The sequence below is a fragment of the Chinchilla lanigera genome, unplaced genomic scaffold (assembly GCF_000276665.1).
Source record: "Chinchilla lanigera isolate Chin_1 unplaced genomic scaffold, ChiLan1.0 scaffold00002, whole genome shotgun sequence".
Lineage (NCBI taxonomy): Eukaryota > Metazoa > Chordata > Mammalia > Rodentia > Chinchillidae > Chinchilla > Chinchilla lanigera.
The window spans coordinates 3,063,133-3,080,889 of record NW_004955403.1 but is presented as its reverse complement, the minus strand read 5'-3'; the positions used below and the strand labels follow the sequence as shown (position 1 = coordinate 3,080,889).

The window sequence follows — 17,757 nt, the reverse complement described above, 5'->3', positions numbered from 1 at the left end:
ATACTGACCTCATTCTGAGCAGAAATTAACACTGCCATTTAAAATACCTTTTAATTATCACCTTCCCTGCAAGAAGTTTGAGACGCATAGTTTATATTAACCATATCATGTCTAAGTTATTAAATTCAGAATAGGTGTAACTTATTGCTATAGGGCTGCTGTATGGCTTAGGATAGTTGAATAATCACATTTCAAACAAGAACTTTGATTTAGCTGGGCATGGTGGCACGAGCCTATCATCCTAGCTACTTGGGAGGCTGAGACAGGAGAATCCCAAATTTGAGGCCAGTGTGACCACCTTGGTGAGACCCTGCCTTGAATAAATCTGAGTGCTAGAGCACTTGCGTAGCATTTTCAAAGCCCTGGGTTCAATCCCTAGACCACAGTGGAAGAAAACTACTTAATGAAGGTTCTCTGGTACTGTTGGTCGGTGAGGCTGGCTCAGGATGAATGAACGGTGAGGTGTATGCTTTTGTTTCTGTTCTGGTTCTGAGTGGTCCAGACCATGGAGCTCCCTTTGCGGGGGTGGGGTGGGGTGGAGTGGGGGAGCCTCTCCGGTGCTCCGGCTGCCCGTGGGGACACTCACCACACGTGGGTCTCGTCCCCCAGGAGGCCACGGCGGAGACGAGTGGTTGACTGTCTTCTGCACCAGGCAGCCCCTTTCCTATTTATTGCGTGTACTCACTTTCTGTAGTGTATTCCAACCTGATGTTTTTTAAACAATCATTGTAAGGACTGAAGTAGTAACTTTATAATAAAAGTTAATTTGTTTATTTTTGGTACAATTTCTTTGATTATTGAAATCTGTATTGTTCGAGTGTGGGTTTAGGTGAAGTGTTACAGCATTTCATGCCTTAAAAATACTTCTGTAGAAACTGTGACAAGCTGGGCAGCACCCAGTCTTCTTGAGTCAGTGCTGGCCTCCTTCCCTCCTGTGCTGCCAGCCACAGGCCTCGGCGTTAGCTGTGTTCCTGGTCTGTGAGGGCCTTCTCTGGTGAGTTCCTGAGTGACACGTGTCTGTGCATGTGTGTGTGTGCATGTGTGAATCCTGGAGTCCCACCCCGTCGGGCGCCGGCCGTGCACGCAGTGGCATCCACTGCCAGCAGTGCCCACTCAGAACCCGGGGCCTGCCCGAGGCTTGAGGAGTCTGCACGCTGTGCTGCGCCTTGTGAGTGCAGTTATAATGGCAAACACGGGACTTGTTCTTTACTCTTTCCGTACCATGTCACTGCTCTTGATGGGACTAGCTCTTGCACCTTATCACTTGTAGAAATGCCACTGTCAATGTTGGGCTTAGAATCCAAGGCACCAGAAGCCGGGTGTGGTGGCGCATGTCTGTAATCCCAGCACTCAGGCTGAGGCAGGAGGATTGCTGTGAGTTCGAGGCCAGCCTAGACTACATAGTGAGTTCAAGACCAGCCTAAGCTACATAGTAGAAACCCTGTCTCAAAAATAAACCAAAAAAATAAAAAGCCTCCAAACGGGACATGGTGGCTCACTCCTGTAATCCCAGCACTCAGGAGGCTGAGGCAGGAGGATTGCTGTGAATTCAAGGCTGGCCCAAATGGTGTAGTGAGACCCTGTCTCAAAAAAGACTCCAAGGCACTGGGATATTCCTGGGTCAGTCTCATGATAGGAGGTGCATTTTGGTAGAGAACTCCAAAATACTCAACTGTTACTTTATCCAGCAATCCCTCTGACCCAGGAAACTCCCAGATAAGAGTCAGGGTAGGCACAGGTGGAGAACAGGACAGAGCCAGGTGTGCTAGTGCATACCTGTAACCTCAGGAGGATCACAGTGCATTCAAGGCCAGCCCAGAAGACACAGTGAGAACCTGTCTCAAAACAGTAATGTTTTTTAATTTTTTTTTTTTTTTTTTTTTTTTTTTTTTGAGACAGGGTCTCGCTATACAGTTCAGGCTGGCCTTGAGCTCACTTTGTAGCCCAGGCTGGCCTCGAACTCCCAACGATCCTCCTGCCTCAGCCTCCTGAGTGTTGGGATTACAGGTGTGAGCAACCATGCCCAGCTCAAAACAATAGTGTTAAAAACAGAAGACAGTGCAGTGTTGGTCGTCTCTGCCCAGGTATCATTGGCCTGTGCTGACATTTGAGGAAGTTGAGACTTGGGCCTAAGCCTTTGCGGCTGTGGGAGTGAACAGGTTCTAGTGGGTCTCACCACAGCTCCCGAGCTCCCTCAGCCCTGCGCAGTGAGAGGCTGCTCAGGACACTGGCCCCGGTGTCCAGTATCTTCAGTCTGGGCCGAGAGCTTTTAGAAGGTGAGGGTGAGAGAGCTGGGGCGTCACAGGCTGCCCACGCAGGTTTTCAGCCTCAAGGGCTAGTGTCCTACGCTCACGGAGCATGGTTCTGTGTGCTTGGCAAGCGTGAGAAGGGCACTGCTCCTGCCCCCATTTCCTGCGGTAGGAAGCAGCTACGGCAAGGTGAAGTAACAATTGGCAGGGCGGTGGAAGGTGGCAGACGGGTGGTGAGACTGCAGCCGCGGGCCCTGCGCTACCCTGTGCGCCTGCACCGTTGCAGTCGTGGGCTGGGGCTGTGCGGCGTGCTCCACGTGGGGAGTGCGGAGAAAACCACCTGTGCGAGCGTGCTTCCTCTCCTTGCTGCCTTCCCTTCCCTCCCCTGCTGCCTTCCCTCCCTCTCTGTGGGAGTGTAAGGCAGGGTCTCATTGCATCATCTTGCCTCAGCCTCCAGTGCTAGGATTACAAACCAACCCTCCGCCCCCTATCCTTCCTCCCCCTTAGGGTCTCGAATATGCGTGCTGCTCGGCAGCCATCCCTGACTAGTGCTGAGCTGCATCTCCATTACTTTTATTTTAGATGCTCTTTTAAGTTGGTGGGCCTCAACTTGTGATCTTCCTGCTTCAGCCTCCTGAGTAGCTGGGATTGCAGGTGTGTCAGAGCCACTTCATAGTGGTCTCCATCATGGCACCAACTTCCTGAGAGTGGCATGTGGCCAGGGGAATTGAAGCCTCCCTAAGTAAGTGTTCTCATTGTGGACGGAGATGGGAAACATGACCTTCCTTGCTGTGTACCCGGTTGCTCAGACAGGAGGCTGGTAGCCGCCTCTGTCATGGTGAGGAAGAGCCGAGGTGACTCCAGGGTTGCTGAGTCAGAAGGCAGCGTCATCAGCTCCGCCTGCCTGGCTGTGGGAGATAACAGCCTCTCTCCTGGCACTGTGTCCCTCGGGCGGGGCCTGGTGACTCGTGGCTGCTGCCCGCGCTCCCTCTGCCTCCTTCTGTGAGGCTCCTGGCCTCCTGAGACCTGCCTCTTCTTGCCTTGATTTACTCCCTCAAAATGCTCCAGGGGCCTCATGTGCAAAGGCAAGGGTGTTTGTCCACGCCTGAATGCATGCTCCTTGATGGCAGGGACAAGCGTTCTGAGTGTGGGGTTCCGGCAGGCATGTCTGGGACGCTTGGCTAGCTGCCCTGTTGCACAGCTTGTTTCCTTGTTGTCTCAGGCTTGTCTCTGCCTCGTGTCCTATGGAGGACTGAGCTCGCTGGGGAGGGAGGAGGGTTACCAAGAGGGTAACAAGTTCGCGTGCTTGTTACTCCCATTTCTCCGAGTGAACACTGCAGAGTGGTCTCCACGCCTTCCTGGGTGTGTGAGTGTGAACCGGGCTCAGGAGGACACCATCCTAGTACAGCTGAGGACAGGGCTGTGTGGCTGCAGGAGGGGACGTGTAACCACTTGCACAGCCAGCGTGACATTCAGCCTGGACCCTTAGGATTAGTCCCTTTTTTTTTTTTTTTTTCCGGTTTTTCTCCGGTACCAGGAATCGAACTCACAACCTTACACTTGCCAGGCAGGTGCTGTGCCGCTGAGCTAAATCCCCAGGCCCCCTTCTTTTGCTTTTCACCTTTTTTTTGGTACCAGGAATCGAACTGAGGACCTTGCCCTTGCCAAGCAAACACTGTGCTGCTGCGCTATATCCCTGGCCCTTCATTTTTTTGTTTTTCTTTTTATCAGAAAGCCTTACTTACTACTTCCGGGCAAACTTACATCTTTTTTTTTTTTAAAGCATACTTACATCTTGTTTTAGAGACTTTAATATTCAGAGTTGACGTCTTTTCTGGAAATGAGTGCTAACTTGTGCATGGTCCTCGCTACTTGTTCTTTTGTGTGTTCTGTTTTTGAGACAGGGTCTCGCTACGTAGTTCAGACTGGCTTTGAACTCACCACAGTCCTGCCTCGGCCTCTCAAGCACTGGGATTACAGGCGTGCATCACCACACCAGGCCTCGGCACCCTCTGACATAGTGACTGCATTTGCCACTAGCAGTGACTTGTCAGCCCCATGTTCCTGAGTCCCTCTTGTAGTTCCCTGGGAGCTGGCTTTCTCCCTAGGGAATTGAGATCCATCGCAGGACTCCAGTTATCCTTGACCCTACTAGATGCTTCTGGCCGGCCCTCAGCTCTTCCTGCATCTGTGCAGTAAGTCGTCACACTGGCGCTGCTGCCCGAGGACCAGGAGGCATCTAGCCTTTTGCCCAAAACTTATTTTGGTTATTTTGATTCTCCAAGATGGGTCCAGCTGTGGCAGTCTCAGTTGCAGCAGAAACATCCGTTTTCTCAACTGTTTTCCTGAAATGCCAGAATGAGACTTTAGGGCCATTTCTTTTCTTGGGTCATCCTTTCTTCATCTTTTGCTGTGTTTTTTGAGACAGGCTCTCGATATGTAGCTTAGGTTGGTCTTGAGCTCACTAGGTCAGTCAGGCTGGTCTGGAACTCATGGCAGTCTTCCTGTCACCCTTTCAGGCACACTCATTTGTTCTAACCCATTTCTGGAACTGTCTTTTGTTCAGGTAAATCCTTTGCAGAAAGGCGGGTACACTCTGCTAACCCTAACTGGGAGGCTGTGCCCCTGCCTTTTTTTTTTTTTTCCTTTCAGTTCAACATCTGATGGGGGCTGGACATATTCCTTGTGGCTTCCCAGGGGATTTCCATGCACTGTCTTGAGGCTTCTTCAAGGATCTACTATTCCTGCTTTCTCACCTGCAGTCGTCGGCATGTTTACCGTTCCCACCCCGATGCTGGGGATTGAACCCAGGGCCTCCACACGGAGCTACATCCCAGCCCTTTTTTGTAACTTGCAACCCTCCTACCTCAGCCCCCCGAGTGCTGGGATTACAGATGTGCGCCATCATACCTGGCTACCACTTTAATTCTTGATAACCCTGCTCTTCTCTAGAACCTCTCCAAACTTTCTGCCATCCCAAGCAGATAGTCTGTCCTGGGTAGTTGGGAAAAGGTCGAATGTGTGTGGGGGTGCTGAGCCACACATCCACACAAGGTAGCGATGGAAAGGATGTAGGACTTAGAACCTGGTTTAGACCCAGTTCCATTGTTATGTTGGACTTTTTTTTAAACTAAGGCTAAAAAGGGAAAACTGTCGTTTCTCTGGCCATAGCTTTTGGAGGTTTTCTTGTAACAGCTGCCTATGTCCTGGCCCATCTCCAGCCTGCTCTTGGCTTAAGAGTGCAGGCCCGTGAGTCAGGCTGGGCGAGGTCGCCCCTTCGGAGGCTGTGTGGCTGTGGCATGGGCCAGTCCCTAATGCAGGGTGGCCGGGGTTCCTTTGGTGACTGATACAGCCGTCGTTGTGGTTAAGTCTAGGAGGGTCGCTGTGGGGTGACCTGGAGGGTTCCCCTTTGCAGCTTATGAGGTGAGCAGCCTTCTGCCTTGCAGGCAAAATAACCCCTCTTCCTTGAAGTTGTGGGTGTCATGTAGAGTCCTAGTGAGGAGTGAGGACAAGCACTGAGCAATTATGTTCTCCTCTCTGCCTGATCTCACAGTAGGGTGCCCTGAAGCCCAGGTGTTCCTTATTCTTTTACCTTTCTTCTAATAACATAGTGCTGTGCCCCTGTACAAACTGCTTCCTTGGGATTTTGACAACCCTCGATTCTGTTTGTTTGCCACCAACTTTACAGTCCCATTTGTGCTCTGGCCTGTTTTCTTCTGGTAACGTGCCATTTATTTCATTCCCTCTGGTGTGTTGACCAGTCCTGCTTCTAACCCAAGCAAATTACCACCATGGCAGAGGTATTGTGAGGATGGACTTTACCTCCCCCTCCATCTCTGCCCAAACTGTGTACTCCCAGGTAAGCAAGACTACCTACCTGCCTAAATGCCTTACAGCAGCAGCCCAGGGCGGCGGCGAGCAGACTGGGCTAGAGCAGGCCCACGTGCTGTAGGGCACACTGAGATTACATCCTTCCCAGGTAAAACCTGTCCTAGATGCTGTTATAATCAAGTCAAATTAGCAACACATCACCTCTCGGAACAGCATACACCAACGTGAGCATCTCCTTACAACTTGTAGTGCATTACTGAATAAGGATCAAGTATATGGAGCCCTTGATTGAGAGAGCCCTTAAGCCAGGGGTCCCCAGCCTTTTGACACCAAGTGTGCGTGTCCTGAAGACACGCACTTGCTAAGGACTGGCATGGGGGTGGTCTCAGGCTGATGCCAGAGGCACAACCTAGATCCCTGCAGAAACGGAAGGTGATCAGATGGGAAGCAGAGCTTAGGCCAGACCTGTAGGGGGTGTGGGGATGAGGCCCCTGCTTTGAGCTACACATTAAGAACAACTGTAGAGTGTTACAGTTAGATAAAATACTATAGGCAGTTGGCACTAGGCCCTCAAAGGAGCTGATGCAGAAGATACTACTATGGGGGAGATAAGCACCTCCACTGAGGGCCAGATCTCAAGACAAAAGATGAACCGATGCACCCATACTTCCTAAGGATAAACAACAGGGACTGATATGCTGAACAGTATCCATCACGTTGAGGAAGCTTGGAAGAGCCACTGTCCCAACCCCATACAGGAAGAGCTCCTGTTTCATGCTTGTTTGCTAAGTGACTTGCTTCCCCATTTGATCCTGATTTAATCAATTTTACCTGAGCAATTATACTCATAATTTTATTCACTGACCATTGTTTTTCCCCACCTTGGGCTGCTTCATCTTGCGGTTTGGCTCTATAAAATCCCTAGGAAAGGCAGAGTCCTTGATAACCCACGCAGAACCCTAGGCTCTTAGACAGCAGCTTTATTTTCCTAATAAATATATTCTAAAAAAAAAAAAAAAAAACCTGTGAAGCAGCTCAGTGGTAGTGTGGTTGACTAGCACACCCAGCCCTGGGCTGGGCCTGGAAGTCTTGCCCACAAGTGTGGAAATGGCACCTGGGACGACAACTGGAAGCCATGCCATCATCACAAGGCTCACAAGAAATGACCAGTTGCCTGGGCCTTTAATAGCAAGCCTCCACATTGCTAAAGCTGGACCTAGCACAGTACTAAGGAGTGGCTGAGCTGAATCCATCAGTGTGGTCAGTGGCTCTGCAAACCTCTCCATCGTCGTCTTCTCCTGCTCTGCAAGAAGAGCAACGGAAGTGCTGTGGACACTGGCTCTGCCCCCCCTTTGCCAGCTCCCCATCATGAAAAGGCTAACACGATCACTAACTTTAAACAGATTTTTATTACACAAAGGTTGTCACATAATTGATCTTCTCTACTTTGTACACAATTATTCTTCCTCTCCACAGAAAGGCTGTTTCTGACTTCTCGTCTGTGATGGCAAGCACTAGAATCCTGACTGTAACAGAATAGTAGTAGAAATGCCTCCGTGATTTAAGTTGAAAGCAGTACACTGCTACGTGGCTCTGGCACCCAGTTTCAGGAATGTACAAATGTTTTTGTATTCAAAAATACAAAATAAATTATCTGTAGGCATGGACAATGACAGCGGTAAACCATTTACATGTATGGTAACTGAAACCAGCAATGGTGGGCACGTGATTTCCTTACATCAGCAGCCTTCTCTTCATTCCCTTCATCTGAAATCTCCAAAGTTATTGGGGAGGACCCTGCGTGGCGCTTCCTGTCACAGTTCATGAGTGAGGGCCATGCGCTTTCTAGGCTAGAACATTCCACCGCCCATTCCGCCACCCATCCCACCCATGGCTCCCATGGCAGGGTCCTTCTCCTCCTTAGGGATTTCTGTGACCACAACTTCTGCTGTTGTTAACAGAGAAGCCACCCCTGCAGCATCCAGCAGAGCAGTTCTTACAACCTAGAGAAAATGTAACAAACCATTACTCCGAGTAAGGAACTACTGAGACCGATGACAACTTCATGTCTCAGAAAGACTGGAAGAATTTCAGAAAGTGCTCAATGATTTACCTTTGTTGGATCAATGATTCCTTTCTCTACCATATTCACAAAATCTCCAAGCATAGCGTCATAGCCAACTTCAGAGGAGCTCTGCAAGATTTTCTCAACTATCAAAGATCCTTCCACACCTGCATTCTTAGCAATGGTCATTGCAGGGATTTTCAGTGTTCTTTTAATAATTTCTATACCTAGAAAGTACAGTTTTAGCATTTCAGTTCTATAAAATGCAACCACACAACTTGAGTACGTAAGGGTACTAAAGTAGGGAAACCCAATCTTAGCATAGCTAGGATTGATTCCTTGCATTAGCTTTGGCACCAGCACTATTCGACTTTCACTATTCAACTTTAAGCAAGCAGGAAATTGCAATCTGTTGCTATTACAGGAGGACACAATCAGGCCACAACAAACCCATCTGAAAGGTCACTTTTCCTTACCAATTTTTTGATCTTCATTAGCAGGAGTTAAGGCATCCAGGGCGGGAATGCACCGAAGCAAGGCACACCCACCACCTAGCACAATGCCTTCTTCCACAGCTGCCCTCGTAGCATTGAGAGCATCTGTGACTCTGTCTTTCTTTTCATTCACCTCAACGTCACTTGTCCCACCAACCTGCAGAAGAAAAGACCTCCAATTAGTATGGCTTCCCCCAGTAAATAAGCCAGCTGCTGAAAAAGCCACTTAAAAAAGCAGCTTCCTGGCATGTGGTGCTACTTGGGAAGCTGAGGCAGAACTATAAGTGTGAGGCTGGCCTGGGTGATTGGTAAGGTGCTATCTCAAAGATAAACAAGTAGCACAGTGCCCTTGGGCATCAGTACCCGCCCCCCAAACCACCAAAGCCACCTTGTTTACGTAAGGAACAATCCGAAAGGAAATAGAATGCCCATGTGTCGTGACTTCATGACCCAACATCAATGGCTGTGAGTGAGTGTAGTTCTCACCTAAGCGAGACCCAACTGAAGTCCTAGTCCTACGAACATGTTTTCTATAGCAGCTTCCCTAAAACAGCTCCAACCAGTTTAGAGGGATGGGTGGTAGAGCCCTGGCCTATCACTCCTAAGGAACCCTTGATTTTCACACCACACATGAACATTTTGGTTTAGAAGGCATAATGGAAATTTCCATCAAGTTACTTCCTCAAATAATGTTTAGTCACTATCAGGAAGGGCCACAGAAACAAAAGGACCAAGGCTCAGCCTAGGCCATGAGCCTACCTTCAGCACAGCCACTCCATCCGAAAGCTTCGCCAGCCGCTCATTTAGTTTCTCCTTCTCATATTCACTGGTTGTGATTTCTAATTGCTCAGTGATTTCTTGAATACGTTTTTCAATTTGTGCTTTGTCACCTTTGCCTTTCAAAAGCATGGCATCATCTTTGGTTACAATAACCTCTCCAACTTTTCCTAAGTCATGGGGCTGAACATCTTCAAGATTTAGGGTCAACCCCTCTTCTCCAAACACCTACAGAAACATTTAAAAGTGAATCAGTTACAGGTTACACTACCTTCCATTGCACCAGGTTTGTCAACATATAATGCAGGTTTTTGACAGAGGAAACATCTTGAAATATTGTTTCTTTGAAATGAGAGACTCCAGGTCACTCAGTCCAGAACATGATTCCAATAGTCATTCACTACATTTCCAACATATCAGCCATCACAAATCTGCCATTAGTACCAGCTCTGAGAAACCAAATACCCGAGGCCACACTTATTGGCAGAACAAGCACAAGACCACAGACCTACTGTTAAAATTTTGTCCTATCATGTTCTTTCAAAATTGAAGACAGACCTGGCCTTTGGGCCAGACTCAAGGCAAGTGAGAGGAACCTTCATCTGACCCCACCTCTAATATCCAGGAGTAATTCAAAGTACCACCTGTTTATCAAAGTGTGCTTTCCACCCGCACACCTGAGACTCCTAAGGACAGTGGCACTCCACAGCCACACCTCACACCCGCTTCACTTACCGCACCGCCAGTAGCAATAGCCATGTCTTTCAGCTGGTTCTTCCTGTTGTCACCAAACCCTGGAGCTTTGACTGCAACAACTTGAAGACCAACCTTTAGCCTGTGAAGAATAGCTGATGGTAAGACTAAATGGAATGGAAACACTAGACTTCTTAGGACTCCTACCCCTTTTCACTCCTTAATAACTTTTGGTCAAATTAAAACAGAAAAGGGCTATTTTCTACTCATTTCTACTTGTCCCGCCGTGGTAAACTGGGCTTATATTCTAGTTCAACACCTGGAGCCAACACCCGTCCCATCAGGTTAAAGTGTAAACTGACAGTTGTTTTGTGAGTGATGGAAAACAGTAATTATTAAACATCAGCAGATTATCTAAGAAACATCTACTCTATAGATTCCACTTAATATCACACCCTAAAGACTGAATTTTGAACAAGGGACATTGCTGATTCCACACCTGTCAGTGTCATTCAAAGTTGACTTTAGTTTATAGTCACCTGAAATTCTATCAGATATACAAATATGTGGAACATACAATCATGAAATGTCCACCCGAGAGCAGCCTCTAAGACAGGAAATTCCAAACTGCAACAGAGCCGATTTACTAAGAAGCCAAATTAAAAATCACAGGAAGCTGGGCATGGGGGCACAAACTTTTAACCCTAGGAACCAAGATAAAAAGATTTAAATGAAGGGCCAGAGATACATAGCTCAGCAGCACAGTGCCTGCCTGGCAAGCGCAAGGTCCAAAGAATTGTATTCCAGGTCCTGGTACCCCACCCCCCAAAAAGAAAAAGATTTAAATGAGATTAAGCAAAAAAGACCTCATTTTAGACTGAGTACTAATTTCTGTATTTCACACCATTAGTCATTTATGGGATTATATGCACTTAGATCTCAAGAGTTTAGGATGGCAGTTACCTGTTCCACACAAAATTAAACTGATAAAAACATAGTACACTTGATCTTAGCCAAAAGGCCGAGAAGCAATGTTTCACACAAAATTACATTCTACTGCCATCATCAAAAAAAGTCAACTGATAATAAACTCTAGTAGGGCTGTGGGGAAAAAGGAACCCTTCTCCACTGTTGGTATGAGTGTAGACTGGTGCAACCACTGTGGAAATCAGTGTGGAGATTCCTTAAAAAACTAGGATTAGGGGTCCCACTTGACCAGTTATTCTCCTGGTTATCTTCCCAGAAGAACTAAAAATATACCATAGTAACGTAGGCACATTCATGTTTATAGCAGCACAATTTAGAATAGCTAAATCTTGGAAACTGAAATGCCCACCAACCGAGGAATGGATACAAAAGATGTGTTTTTTAAAATATAATGGAGTACTACTATCCATAAAGAAGGATAAATTGGAGATTTTTATAGGTAAATAGATGCAACTTGAGACCATGCTCTTTTGTTTTTTCTTTTTTGAAACAGGGCCTCGCTATGCAGTTCAAGCTGGCCTTGAGCTCACTTTGTAGCTGGTCTGAACTCTCAACGATCTTCCTGCTTTCCGAGTGCTGGTATTACAGGCATGCACCACGACACCTGGCTGTCTTTTTTTTTTTTGTTTCTGTTTTGGAGACCATACTCTTAAGGGAAAAAGAAAAAAATGCATACACTTGATAGTTAAGATAGTTATACAGCTAGTTTCTCTTAGTTCATTGAAAAGAAAGGTTTGTGCTAATATGGTTTGGACAAGACATCATGCCTATATCTTGTACTCTAAATATTACTAAGACAATACACAATATATTACAATGTATTAATTATTGTAACTCTCCTACTAACCTGCTTTGAAACTGTTTATTTTTAATTTTCTCTTTAAAAATACTAGGCCCCTCCATTATAGTCTAGAAACTTTCTTGTTGCTGGAAATTAAACCTAGGGCCTCAGTACATGCTTAGCAAGTGTTCTATTACTGAACCACATCTCCAGACTTTTTTGGGTAAAGAAAATAACTCAGCTACATCCCTTTCAAAACTATTAACAAAAAGGCACTAACTAAACAGCCTACCTTAAGAAAAAGCTACACAAAATACTAAGGACTTTGGGGTGCTACTCAACTAACAAACAAGGATTCATGGAATACATATATTATGCACTGCTGCTCTAGACACAAACACAAGTGGACCCAATGTGGAGGTCTGCAGTGCAGATTTTAATACTAGCTGGGTGTGGTGGCGCATGCCTGTAATCCCAGCACTTGGGAGGCTGAGGCAGGAGGATTGTTGTGAGTCCAAGACCAGCGTGGGCTACAAAGTGAGCTCAAGGCCAGCCTAAACTATATAGCAAGACCCTGTCTCAAAAAGACATTAAAAAAAAAGAAAACAATACTAGATAATTTTGTTTTGCATTAGAAATGCAAACCTATTACCTGTTTAAAACCAGGGTACTGAGAGCTTCTCCGTCAACATCCTCAGCAATTATGACCAAGGGCTTTCGGTGAGCATTGGCAATTTCAAGAGCGGGTACAATGGTCTGGACGCTAGAGATTTTCTTCTCGCTCAGTAGAACATAGGCATCCTGGAATTCACACTTCTGGCCTATAATATTGAAGAAATGAATGCACTGTACTTAAATGAAAAGCTAAACTAACTTCTAAAACACCTCAAAAGTGTTTTCTTCTTTATTGTACATAATTTTTGGAACATAATGAATCAATTTGTACAAGTATGCCACCAACTAATGTCTATGGTAGAAAGTGCGGTATATCTTAAAAAGTCTCAGTTACTGATTTGCTTTTACCTTTTGAAGTGTTAATAAAGTACGGAGAAATATATCCTCGATCAAACTTCATGCCTTCAATAATTTCCAACTCATCATTTAAGGTTTTTCCATCCTACAAAAAGTCAAAAAATGAAGTAAATGGATTTCATGGAAAAATACTCAAAACTTGGAATTCTAGACCAAGTAAAAGAGACATCTGCCAGTTGGGCATGGTGGGGCATGCCTGTAATCCCAGCACTCGGGAGGCTGAGGCAGGTGGATCGCTGGAAGTTCGAGACCAGCCTGGGCTAAAAAGTGCGCTCAAGGCCAGCCTGAACTGCATAGTGAGACCTTGTCTGAAAAAGACAAAAAAGGAGACATCCTCCCAAGATGGTAAGGGATTCAGGAAAAATATGCAACTGCCCCAGAGCATCCAACTCCACTTCTGGAAAAACGTGAAGTGTGTATTTGAATGATTCTTCCATCCAGAGTACATGGTACTGCTTAAGTAGAATCATCACAGGAAGCCAAGGCTACCAGGTCACAAAGCCTAAGTTTTTCCACTTGGAAAACACACTTCTGAGCAGGTATCTCCAGGAGACTCACTAGAAGCACCCTTGCCAGCTGCTGCGGCAGGGTACACGGGAGGCTGAGGTGGTGCGACCTGCAGCCGAGAGACAGCTTAGACAACACAGCGGGAGCACAAGCCCCACACTTGCCTTCACTGTGATGACACCCTTCCTGCCGACCTTCTTCATGGCGTCTGATATGATGTTGCCAATTTCTTTGTCTCCATTTGCAGAAATCGTAGCAACCTGAAATAAGTAACTTCCAAATTAAACAGTAAAAGCCAGTTTCCACAACTCATTAACCCCTTTTCCTAGTTAATGCCAATGTATAAGCAGATGTGCATGATCATGGTGTAATGATTTTAATGAACTGATTCTTTATTCAATTCTTTTTCTGTGGTGCTGGAAACTGAACTCAGGTCTTGTGCATGCTAGATAAGCGCTCTTCCCCGAGCCACATCCTCAGCCCACCACTTCTTTTTCAGTGCATTAGAGAGCTTGTCCAGCATGCACAAGCCTGACAGAACACACACACAGCTGAAAAGAGCTAAGGTCATCTTCACATATACACAAACCTATTTATATCCTCACAGCCTGAAAAAAATAACAACTCATTAAAACGCAAATTATGAGGTGAACTTAGTGGCACATGCCTGTAATCCCAGCACTCAGGAGACTAAGACAGGAGGATCACAAGTCTCAAAAATTACAAGTTATGATCACCAAATTCACTGCTAATGCTTTAGAAAGATGCTAAGACTGCTAATACTAAGAAAGATGCTCCCGAGGTCAGTGACTGGACAGCACTGTTCTGACATTAGTGTGCAATCAAGAAACAACCAGAGCTATTCATTTACCTGCTCCCCCCCCCCCCCCCCCCCCCGCCAAGCCCTTACCTGAGCAATTTCTTCAGGGGTTGTCACAGGTTTGGACTGTTTCTTAAGTTCAGCAATCACAGCATCAACAGCTAACATCACACCTAGTTCAAGATTTTACGTCATCACCATGCTTATTCTCTTGTGGTCCCCATGTTAAGCACCAAGTTTTGATTAACAAAATATTTCAATAGCTTAGCATTAAGTGTACATATAACTTCTGTCTCCATGCTATTCCTAATCACAGATCGCATGCACCGAACACCTCCCAATTTACAAAGTCCCACAACACAGGCAATCAGAAAAATGGACCAATACAAGGCAGACATGTATAGTTAGTCTCACCGTTCAACACATTCTATGTAAATTATTAATTCCATCTCGTCTGCTCCTAACAGGGTCACATCATACTTCTTACCTCCATTAAGTAACACAAAAAGGACCAAAACAGGTTACACCCTTACTTTCAATAACAAACACAGGCCGGCATGGTGGCGCACACCTGTAATCCCAGCACTCGGATCACTGCGAGTTCAGGGCCAGCCTGGGCTACATAGTGAGCTCAAGGCCAGCCCGAACTGCATAGCAAGACCCTGTCTCAAAAAGACAAACAAACAAACAAACAAACACAATTCCTGACACTAGGAATTTTTCACGGCTGTGAGAACACGAAGACAGGCACGCCCACCTCTTCTGATTTCCACGGGGTTTGCGCCTTTGCTGATCTTCTCGAAGCCTTCCTTGGCAATGGAGCGTGCCAGGACAGTTGCAGTGGTGGTGCCATCCCCTGCCTCTTCATTTGTGTTGTTGGCAACATCTTGAACAAGTTTTGCCCCAATATTTTTGTATTTGTCCTTTAAATCAATTGACTTTGCAACAGTCACACCATCTTTAGTTACTTTGGGACTTCCCCAACTCTGTTCAATAATCACTGTTCTTCCCTGTAATTGTAGAAGAAAAAAAAATCAGGACCAAACTGTAAAGATTAGATAAGGCTAGGCATGGTGGTGCCCGCCTATGGAGGCTGAAGCAGGCTGGGTCAGAAAGTGAGTTCAAGGCCAGCCCAAACTGCATAGTGAAACTTTGTCTCAAAAAGACAACCGCCCCCCCCAAAAGGTTTAGATGAAGAACAGACTTCAGTAATAACAAGTTGTGCCCCCACCCCAGTACTGGTGATTGAACACTGGGCCTTAGCACTGAGCTACATTCCAGCTCCTTTTTTCATCTTTGAGACAGTCTTGCTAAGTCAATAAACTGCCCAAGCCGATTTTCAAGAGATTATAGGTGCTGGCCACAAAGCCCAGCTTAATTTTTTTTTGGACAGCGTCTCACTATGTAATCCAGACTGGCCTTCAGCTTGCACAAGTCCTCCTGCCTCGGCCTTCCCAGTGCTGAGATCACAGGCAGGTGCCACCACACCTGGCATTAAGTGATCTTTTTATCAGTCTGCAACATGAATCTTAATTTTGAACTTGGAATCCTCTTGCCTCTGCCTCCAAAGATGCTGAGATTATAGGAATGGGCCATTAGGTCCAGCTTAAATTGTCATCATCAGTCTTGCAACGTGAATCTCAAGGGCAAGTTCATTAACACTCTAGTGCATCCACAAAATGCCCTTTGTTTCTCTGCCAAGAGGATAACACCAAATGAGATCTCTATCACAGGAGATGAGAACCCTAAAGACAAAGATGTCACTTATAGGACGGCATGCTAGAAAATTCCAGAATAATCTTCGCATCATTTATACTTATTTTGGCTAGTACCTGTTATTTTTGAAAGTAATAGAATAGTGGCAAGAATAGTGTGATTTTTCCAGGTTCTCTCAACATAAGACTTCAAACGTGGCACAATTTATATTGGTCTCTTGAATTTGGCCCAAGCCACTTTCTACTCCTGAGCTATACAAATAGCATTTGTATTTGAGACAGTTCTTTGGATCACTTTGATACCTGAATTGTCTTCAGTTTGCAGTGAGCCATCACTTGACCTGAACCACCTTGAAAGGCTGGCCTGGGCCACATAGACCATGTCTCCAAGAAAAAAAAAAAAAAAGCAAGCCTCCTGAAAATATTACCTCTCCCTATTAAATGACAATCTTAACTCTGCTTTGGTACAGAAGGCAGGAAAGCATGGGGTAAAATTAGTGCGTTTAACAAGGGAGTGTTCTGTTTCACAATAGAATGTTACTGTTTTTCAAGTACAGATGAAAACATTTCCAGAGATGTAAGGTGGCCAAGGCTCTAAAAAGGCAAATGCACTCAGTGCTACTCAAGGGTACACTTAAAAATGAAACTTCTGAGCTGGGAATTCAGTGGCAGAACCCTTGCCTCACACACACAAGGCCCCAGGTTCAACGGCACTCAGCCGTGCCAACAGCAGAAAAAGGAGGTCTGTGTTATACTACTACAGCTCACGTACGTGCATTTTAAATATGTTAACTGTACTTTCACTACAAAGGGCAAGAATTAACACAGGAATACACCTGAAGTATTATGAGACTTTGAGCTACACTCTCTCTTCACTTGGAAAGGATCCAAAATTTAGTGCAAGCACATGAAGAACGCACCTTGAGCTACCAGTTACCACCTGATTACATCACACATTGTACAAAAGTAAAGTCTCAAAAACATGGATGAAGCAGCTCACGTTTCAAGGCCGTTAAGTCTAAGACCATCAACCAGGTCTAAGCAAAACCAAACCGAAAGCCATCCGTAAATGGAAGCCCAAGTACCGGTCCATAGTTCAGTGTGACCGCTGTTCCTCTCGGGGTGCGGCTCGGCGGGTGCCGGCTTAGCAAGTCGGAGGCCTTGGGCTCAATCCCCTGCACCGCAAAACAAAGCCCCTCGTTATGCTTAGTTAATATGTAATTAAGAGAGCACTGGTACCTTTGGCCCCATTGTAACGGCGACGGCATCAGCCAGGAGGTCTACCCCCTGAAGCATGAGGGCGCGGGCATCCGCACCGAATTTCACGTCTTTGGCATAAGCCCGAGTGAGGTGCGGGGCCAGAGCCCGGGACACTGGCCTCGCCTGGCGGAGGACCGCGGGTAGCCGGAGCATTTCTGCGGGGAGGCAAGAGATCATCATCAGCACAGCCGCGTGCCGCCGCGCAAACGTGTCCCCTGTCCCCGGCCCAGGGCCCTCGATCGCGGGGCCAAGGCGTAGGGCCCGCAGTACCCGCGCAGGCCAGGCGGAGGCGGCCACCCCCCGGCGGGGACACGCAGCTCCTCTGCCCGCTCGGCTTCATCTGTCACCCCAGAAACGTCCTGGGGCGCAGGCCACACCAGGAGCGCCCCCGGGGAAACAGGCAGGGGAGAGGCGAGCTGCGAGGCGAGCGGCCGGGGAGCACCGGGGTGCAGTTCCGGCGCTGCAGTGTCCGCACGTACTAAGCGCGGCGTGCAGATCCGCGCGCCCCGGGCCCGCGGCCAAGGTCACGCGCCGGCACAGAGCGGC

The 17,757-nt window shown here is 46.9% G+C and overlaps 1 protein-coding gene across 1 annotated transcript in view; it reads right to left on the bottom strand.

The window, feature by feature from the left end:
* Positions 1–7,470: 7,470 nt before the first annotated feature.
* Positions 7,471–17,757, bottom strand: part of Hspd1 (heat shock 60kDa protein 1 (chaperonin)) — a gene marked incomplete in the record, with an annotated part of 10,696 nt that continues 409 nt past the window's right edge. Inside the window, 11 exon segments of the mRNA XM_013512058.1 lie at positions 7,471–8,083; positions 8,194–8,372; positions 8,622–8,796; positions 9,399–9,644; positions 10,152–10,251; positions 12,530–12,698; positions 12,901–12,994; positions 13,581–13,676; positions 14,327–14,409; positions 14,994–15,246; positions 17,191–17,374. Coding sequence (XP_013367512.1) covers positions 7,931–8,083; positions 8,194–8,372; positions 8,622–8,796; positions 9,399–9,644; positions 10,152–10,251; positions 12,530–12,698; positions 12,901–12,994; positions 13,581–13,676; positions 14,327–14,409; positions 14,994–15,246; positions 17,191–17,364 — 1,722 coding nt within the window.